At 33.0% G+C, this 9,011-nt stretch overlaps 2 protein-coding genes across 2 annotated transcripts in view; both read right to left on the bottom strand.

Moving 5' to 3' along the window:
* The window catches only part of LOC100955611 (olfactory receptor 5K3-like), a 940-nt gene extending 688 nt beyond the window's left edge, over positions 1-252 (bottom strand). The window contains 1 exon segment of the mRNA XM_023509751.1: positions 2-252. Within this exon segment, the coding sequence (XP_023365519.1) occupies positions 2-252 (251 nt within the window).
* A 7,974-nt stretch (positions 253-8,226) lies between these two features.
* LOC100955295 (olfactory receptor 5K1-like) overlaps positions 8,227-9,011 on the bottom strand; it is a 24,454-nt gene continuing 23,669 nt past the window's right edge. Inside the window, exon 2 of the mRNA XM_012801519.1 lies at positions 8,227-8,988. Coding sequence (XP_012656973.1) covers positions 8,227-8,988 — 762 coding nt within the window. The remainder of the gene's footprint in view (positions 8,989-9,011) is intronic.

The following is a 9,011-nucleotide window of genomic DNA, read 5'->3' as shown; positions in this document are numbered from 1 at the left end:
GTTCTGTAACATCTTGGGGGTAATGGCACAGGAGCAGCAGGAATCCATCAGAGCCAGGTTGCCCAGAAAGATGTACATTGGTGTGTGAAGACGGTGTTCTGTGTAAATCAGGGCCACCAAACCGAGATTCCCCAGCATGGTGACCACGTAGATGGCAGAGAACACCACAGACAGCAGAGTCTTCAGCTCTGGGTGGTCTGCAAATCCTGTGAGGAAGAACTCAGCTGTCAAGGAGTAGTTGTTCTCATGCATCTTTACAGTAGCTGCTGAGATAGAAATCGTGATATAAGACATAAGAACATATAGTTTTCCTTTCAATATCTTCTCTCTCTCTCTCTTTTTCAATATCTTCTCTTTACAGGAGGTAAAGGAGTTGCTTCAGGCATCCCCTGCTGCCTCTGAAATACATCTGAACATACTACTAGGGAACATTTGTTTTCTTTAAGGGTTGCCTTTTTTCATCTGTGTCTGCCTAATTTTCTTATTATTTGTAACCATTTTGAGGCTAGCAATCACATTTCTGTGAAAGAGCTACAAAATGCTGGGAGATCTCTACTCCCAGGACCTGACCTCTGTTGTCTCTGCATAGTAAGACTGTTAATTGTAAAAAAGACCACAAAGAAAATGATTTAAATCATCATATAAAAATATTCAGGCATCTTTATTTTATGTGAAATAACTCTTTTATACTAGCTTTCTGTTTCTTTAGAAAATTATGTAAAATTTTCTGAAGTATCCCAGTAGATTAAAAGCTAATAAGTAGAAGCAAGCTCACCTTTATACTATAAATTTCTAACACTTTGAAAAAAAAGACTTTAAATATTAATAGGTTTTTGAATTCAAATTTTATTTTGCTTTAATAGCCTATTTCCTCACATTACTTATTGATCCATTAGGACAAATTGACTAATAATTTTAATCATGTAAATTCTACAGTCAAAATGGGTTTATATTTTTATAATTCAAATATCAAAACAAAGATGCTGGCTGAAGATTTTATTAGCATTAAAAATATTAAAGATAAGCCATGTAATTAGTCAGTTAAGTTAGAAATAATTATTAATGTACACATGGCTGAATTATTTAACAAAATTTCTTTGAAACCTTAGCTTATACTTTGAAATTCTATCTCATGATCAGAAAGAAAGTCAGATGAACAGCAGTGTTATATCTAGTTCTCTACAGAGTTCAATTTTAAGAAGAGCTAGAAGATAACAGAAGAATGAAATTTAAGAATGATGAAAAATGCTAAATAATTCAGAGATGTAAATATTTATGGTTACTAAAATTAAAAGTCAAAATAAGTTATCACACTTCTCTCACCTGGATTTAACTGGAGAAGAGCTTTGTCACAGCTCATTGTTTGTGTTATTGTGTAGGTTTTATAGAACTTAAGAATATGAACCTTGGTCTTTAAAACATTTGGGATTAAAAGAATGCAAATCTAGGGGACTACTAATAGGTTGGCATCAATCATTATTATGTCCCTTATACTGAAAAGTTAAAGTTTTCCATCAAATCCTAAAGGGATTTCCCTGCACTGACATCAATGTGTTTCTATGGAGAGAGATTCAGTCCTAAAAACATATAAACCACTTGAAATTAATTTAAGATGCCCTATGAGACAATGTGGTGAAAGCAAATGACTTCACTAAAGTCTATTTGATAATCATATTGCAGATTCACATGTAACTAAGCTCATTTTTATTATTTTCTTTACCATTCTTTACATAAAATATAAAACAGGCAGTAAAATAGTCTCATGTGAGTGTGACCCATTACTGGAGCAAGTGGAATTGATATGGTTCATGAAAAATAGTTAGCATTTAAAGAGGGTACTATGATGGAATGTGTAGAAGGTTCAACTAAGCCCACCAGCTTCTCTCTGTGAGTTGAATTTGTCCCTACTTCCTACAATGCCATTAATGGAACTTTGATTTCAATATTTAGTTTCATATATGAATGAACAAACCTTTACCCTGTGCTTTTTCCTTCTTTATACTACTAGTAACTCTTCAATAAACTACATTTATGTGCTAGTACACCTGTATATCCCTGTAATTGGCCTCTCCTTTCCCTTCACTACCATTAGCATATTGGCTTAGAGGGAAATTTTTTTCTTTTTATGTTTAACCCTTAGATTTTTCAAAACATTGAATAATGTCTGGAATTTTGTAGTGTTCAATAAATGATTGTTGAATGAAGGGAGAAAATAATATTTCCTTGCCAAAAATTTATAAAGTTTGTCACCACTTTTCAAACCCAAAGCCTTTTTCTTATTCTGGTGTTCTAGATGCGTCACAGTCTGTCTGTATTTTGCCAACTTCTTTTCTCCCTCATCTCAGGGAACTTGGCCATGTGCATCCCTTCATGTCTGCTGGTGTGCTTGCTTCAGTTAACGTGCTAGCAAGGTTTCTCTCAACTAAAACAATTTCTCCCTCTTATTCCATCTCAATTCCACTTTTTTTCTTTTCTGCTCAGCTATTATCTCCTTCCTTGAACCTTTTCTAATCTGTGAAATCAAATTGGCTTTTTGTCTTCCTGATCTACACAATACTCATATGTTTTTCTAATATGCAAGTCATTTAAGATTTGAGCACTTATGTTTTATGGCTATGTAAATCTTGATTAAATGTCCTTAAGTCATGAGCCATTTTATAGATATTTTGGGCGCTTCACAGAAAACTAGATCCACAATACATACTTCCCGTATCGATTGCTAAAATTTCATTTCTGTTTTGCCTTTACCAAGTACTTAGAATACATAGGGAAGTGGAAAAAAATGGTTTGAGAGGTCACAGAATGTAAGCAGAGTAGGGATAATATACAAAGTTCAGTTAAAACTCAACAATGAATAAACAAAAAATATAATTTTTAAAAAGGGAAAATGTGAACAAGCATCTCACCAAAGAAGATATACATGTGCATCATTTGTCTTCAGGCAATTACATTTTAAAACAATAATTGGACACAAAAGAATGGCTACAATAAAAAAATATTTTTGAATACCAAGTATTGGCAAGAATGTCGAGCAAAAACTGCAAGACACCAATATATCCTTACCCTGCCAGCTGATAGGGCCTAGAAGTAGTGAAATCGTGCAGGCAGTCAGCACATGTATCTTTCAGATCTTGTTATCTACTACCCTTCTCCATCTAAAAAAGAACCAGGATTCCTTGGAGAAATGACTGATTCTAGGAATGGTGTAGGAAATATCCAAGATGGGAGCAGTCAGTTAAAAATTGCTAAAATGAACAACATAAACCCAACTCATGTACACAGTGATGGGGATTTGTCAAAAACACGCAGGAAAAAGGAAATAAATAGTTCCAGTGGCCAAAGGTGGAATGATTTGAGATTCAAAATTAATAATGTTAATATTTTATTATAATTCAAAGAATAAAATACACATCAATACATTCAAAATTATGTAGATACAAGATAGAATATGTCTGTGAATAGACAATCTCCTGCACAGAATTCCAAATAATTTATGCAGATATTTTGTCCTCAAAGGAGTGGTGCCTAACTTCCTGCATCTTAAGCATGGGTGATGTATAGTGAACCTTTCTGTGCAGAAGATGGAAAAGGAGGAAAAGAGTAATTTTACCAGCCAGGGAGTCAAGGTTAACATTAAGAGTTATGAGTTACTATGTGATAGTATTTACCACTGATACAATGTGATGACAATGGCAATTTACCTCTGTGGACTTTCTCCCAAAACCCCATAATCCAACTCTAATCATACGAAAAAAATCAGTGAAATCCCAGTTGAAGCACATTTTACAAAATAATCTGACCACTAGTGTTCAAAATGTGCAAGGTACTAAAAACAAGTAATGTCTAGGAAACTGTCACAGTCAAGAGGAGCCTAAAAGGACTAGATACAATGTGGTATCCTAGATGGAGCTCTGAACCAAAAAACAGATATTAGGTAAAACCTATGGAAATATAAATAAGGTATGATAATAATAGTGTTTTAGATCATAATAATGTTTCAATATTAGTTCATTAACTGTAACAAATATACCACACTTATATAAGATATCAATAATATAGGGCAATTGGTGTGTTGTATACAGGAACTCTCTGTACTTTGTAACTTTCTTTGAAACTAACAATGTTCTGAGATTTAAGAAATTCATTTTTTTTAAAGCTTTGAGGTAAATCTCTTAATTTAGAACACTTCATGATAGCAGGTAGTGGAAAAAAAAATCACCACTTTTCTACCACCAAATGGAGTAATTTATCCTAACAAAGATTGACAATTGATGTTAAAAGCATTGATTAAAAATTATTAGGGAATAGGAAATTCACACAGTATCAATGTATCATCCTGCAGATTAAATTTTAATTAGCAAAGAAACAAGTTATCTTTAACATGGAAATATCTGACATGTTGCCTCCTTGAAGTTGCCAAAGTTAGCATCACCAGGAAAAGACAAAATAATGGTCTTGCAACAAGAAAGGAAGACATAAGTTCACCTGTTATTACCAAAGTCGAACCAATTAATAGTATGAGAAAACATCAGAGAAATACTGATTATGGGATATATTATATCTAACCCAAATACTTTAAAAGTTAAATGTCATGAAAGGGAAAAAAAATCTAAAAAGATTTTTTTTTAAAGGATAAAAGGTAGTGTAATGTGATAATAACTAAAAGTAAATAATGACTCTTAATGACATCCTTGAAAAGATAAATTGCTATAGAGAGATATTTTGAGATAATTAGGAAAAATTTTAATGTGAACTGCATATTAGTTGATGTTCAATGTTTTGGGGATAATACTGATAATATGAACATATAGAAAATGTCTTTGTTTTCTTGTGATATCCTTTGAAGTACTTCAGATAAAGTGTTATGTCATTACCTCTATATGTATTATATCTACATATGTAGATGTGTGTTGTATTTATGCTTATACACATTTAGAGACTCAAATGCAGTAGAATGTTACTAATTGTTTGATAGTTTAAGTGATTTTTAAATATTTAAATATAATTAGCATTAATCACATAATTCTTTCAATCTTCTATAAGTTTTAACATTTTCAAAACAAATTTGAAGGAAAAATCTTATTCATCCACATATCTTTTGAATCCTTGCCCTAATTCTCTCCCACTTCAAAGCTTTTCCTTTTAGCTTCTTACAAATTTTCCTTTTTTGCTATATTTACTTGATGTTATGTACAGTATGACTTAGTGGCTAAGACTATAGGTTTTGGAAACAGATAGCCTGAGTTTGATTCCTGGGTTCCATCTTCATACAAGTATATCTGTGGACAAAGTATGAAATCTCTATGACTCTAAATTTTTTAAAAAATATATTATTGGAAATTAAAATATATTAATGAAAGTAAAGGAGTTAATAGATGTGCTTTCAATCTGTATTGAAATGGATACCACCAAATGGAAAAGTTATTTGTAAATTAAAAGAATGTCTGAAGATTAATATAAAATAATATCTAAAGGGAGAAATATAAAAGACAAGGCAGAGGGGTGAAGGAATCAATATTTATTCAGTTTCAAAAAAAAATCTTTCTCAAATATGCTTAAGTAATTATAAGATCTACTGGATAATACAAACGAGAGTAGTTTATTCCAGGGACTCTGGGTCTCTTTTCTGTGTGCGTCCCTCAGCTATGCCCTCTTTGTGTATCAGCTTTCTCCCCAGGCTAGTTTTTCTCTTGATGATGAATAATGTTAAGTGGTGCTGTATTCCACATCCACACCCCATGACATTCAGAGAAAGACTGCCATTTTTGTGGAACTCATAAGGTAAAGGAACATATGTCTCAGAAACTTTCAGAAAAATCACTGCTTCTATTTCTTTAGCCCAAATGTATCACATATTCTTCTCTTAACAAACCTCTGGAATTTACTATTGCTAAGAATTGGAAGTGGATGTTCTAGAAACACATAACAAAACTCATAGTACTTAGAAAAGGGAAAAAAATTAATGAATATAAATCCAACAACTAAAAATGTGTGTTAAAACAGAGAGTGAAATGAAGAGATACAATATCCATCTAAATCAGAGCTTCTCGAAACTTTTTAGTCTCTGAATTCCTTTATACTCTGAAAAAGTATTTGGATCCTAAAGAGCTTTCTTGCTTATGTGGATTATACCTATCAGTCTCTGTAATATTACACATTAAAACTGAGAAATTTAAAAATATTTATTAATCATTCAAAATAAAAATAAACCCATTACATAAGAATTTGCATAATCATAATAAAATATATTGAAGAAAGTATTTTCTGAGTTCCCAAATATATCAGGCACCATTTGAATACTAGTAATACAAAATCAGATATAGCATGGTTGATACAAAAGAAGGTGGGACTTTATTATCCAACAGTTATAATTTAGTGTTTTCTTTTTAAATGTTGCTCATACATATTCATGCCTCTGTTTTCATAGTCTCCAGTTCCAGCTCATATCACCTCATATAGGATTTATTGGGTTGGTCTCATTACTTTCAATCTCTTTCCAATCAATTTCCACATTAGTTTCCTAAAAGATACAATCATATTACTCTGTTGCTAAAAAGACTCCAATGTCACAGATCTCTAAATAAATTCAGATATTTTAGGGTGGCATTTAAGGTCCCAGTAATCTGATCTACTTCCTTGTTTCCCACACTCACCAAGGGCTTTCCCCTCAGTTTTGCCACTTTGTGGACTCTCTCTGCTACCACAATCCCCTATGCTAACTCCCACTTCCACATTTCCATAATCCTTTCCATAATTACTGACCCTGGTCATGCTCATTTCCTTTTTTCCACCAAATATAAAAATATACTTTTGAAATCCCCCCCCCCTTTTTTTGGTTTGTTTGTATATTTTGAGACAGAGTCTTGCCTAGGCTAGAGTGTCCTGGTATCAACCTAGCTCACAGCAACCTCAAACTCCTGGGTTCAAATTATTCTTCTGCCTTAGCCTCCCAAGTAGAAGGGACAATAGGCATGTACAACTATGCTTGGGTAATTTTTCTATTATTTTTAGTAGAGATAGAGTTTTACTCTTGCTCAGGCTAGTTTCAAACTCTTGACCTCAAGGCATCTCCCAGAGTGCTAGCATACAGGCATGAGCCGCTGTGCTGGCCTACTTCAGTTTACTTTGCTGCTTTACCTTGCAATCTACTGTGCTGCATGGATTTCTATTTTCTGAACTCCCAAGTATGTGGAGAAGAAGCAATATGGAATCAAAGGTCTAGCTTCTTCTAGGTGACTTGGCTGATCTTGGGCAAGCTACTCCATATTTTAAAATGTGAGATTTCTACTAAGAAAATGCATAAAAAATAGAGCCTGACTGATTGGTAGGTAATATTTATGAAAAGTCTAGTATAGGACCTAACAGATAATAGTTTCATAATTATTTATGTAAGTGATAAATAAATATTTTGGAGTATTATGAATTTTCACTATTTTCTGCCATGTTTATGCTTGAATTCAGCATGTCTATTTTTTGGGAATGTTATGAACACATAAATAGCATTCATAGGAATGAGTGTATGTGTATGTTAGTGGTACTCCTAGTATACAAAAAGTCACAAAATAATATCAAGGTGAAAAGCATTTAGACCAAATTTCAACAACACATAGATAAACCACCATTACAGAGACTTTCTATTTCAGAGAACTGGTGAGTCTAATTTCCTATCACTGAAAATGAGAATGTTCTTAACATACAAGTTTGAATCCATATTCAAGCAATTTAACCTCTCGAATGATATCAAAGAAAATCGAGAATCTAATTCAAACATACAATATACATTCCACAGGTGATGTTACGTAAGAAGGAATTAACTTTTTAGAACTTGGAATGTGACGGAATTTTTGAAAATTACACTTTGATATTCTGGAATTTTGTCACCAATTTTCAAAGGAAGTTTCCTTTGTATATATTGACTTCTATTTCTAGTATTTTATTGAAAATGATAACTATTTACATTGGCACAATTGATTCAGAACTCAAGTAATTGTACTCTGAATCAATTTGTGACCTCAAATACAATTACTTAACTTACTCCTGGTACCTTAAATTTCAAAGTGCATTTTAGCACACTGATTTCCAAACTAATATGTTTAATATTTGACTCAACTCACACACCATCATGTTTTATATTAAAGTTTTCATTTTCTAGTATCACAGTATTCCTTGATTTCCAAAAAAATTTTATCAAATATAATTAATTTTCCAAACGGGATGATATTTGATTCAGAATTTTATAAAAATTTTTTTCTTTATAATTTGTCTCATAACATTTATAACTTCCTTGTTTCTGAGACTATAAATAAAAGGATTTAATAAAGGAATTACTAAAGTATAAAAAATAGCAACGGGTATGTCTTTATCTCCTTCTTTAACTGAATTTGGTCTAATATACATGAAGAGAAGAGAGCCATAGAATATAGAGACAGAGAGAAAGTGGGAAGCACAAGTAGATAAGGCTTTGCTTCTTCCCTCTTTGGATTTCATTGTCAATATTGTGAGAAGGATACAGAGATAAGAAATTATGACTGTGGTAATAGTAGAAACTTGAATTGACCCTGAAAAGATAAGTATCATCAATTCATTGATATAAGGGTCAACACAGGAGAGTCTGTATAAGGGAAGAATATCACAGAAAAAGTGATTGATCTGATGAGACCCACAGAAAGTTAACCTAAACAGAAATCCTACGTGAATCATGGAATGCAGGTTTCCAGCTATGTAGGCTCCCGTGGTCATCTGAATGCAGAGCTTCTTGGACATCTTGGTGTGGTACTGCAGCGGGCTGCATATGGCCACATAGCGGTCATAGGCCATTGCTGCCAGAAGAAAGCAGTCTGCAGTTTCGGCAAGGCAGAGAAAATAAAATTGGGCCATACATTCATAGAGAGAAATCCTTCTGTCCTCAGAAAAGAGGTTCTGTAACATCTTGGGGGTAATGGCACAGGAGCAGCAGGAATCCATCAGAGCCAGGTTGCCCAGAAAGATGTACATTGGTGTGTGAAGACGGT

This window comes from Otolemur garnettii, unplaced genomic scaffold (genome assembly GCF_000181295.1).
Source record: "Otolemur garnettii isolate 467f Iridium unplaced genomic scaffold, OtoGar3 scaffold00009, whole genome shotgun sequence".
Taxonomy (NCBI): domain Eukaryota; kingdom Metazoa; phylum Chordata; class Mammalia; order Primates; family Galagidae; genus Otolemur; species Otolemur garnettii.
Note: the sequence above shows the minus strand (reverse complement) of the source record. Positions and strands in the feature narration are given on the sequence as shown.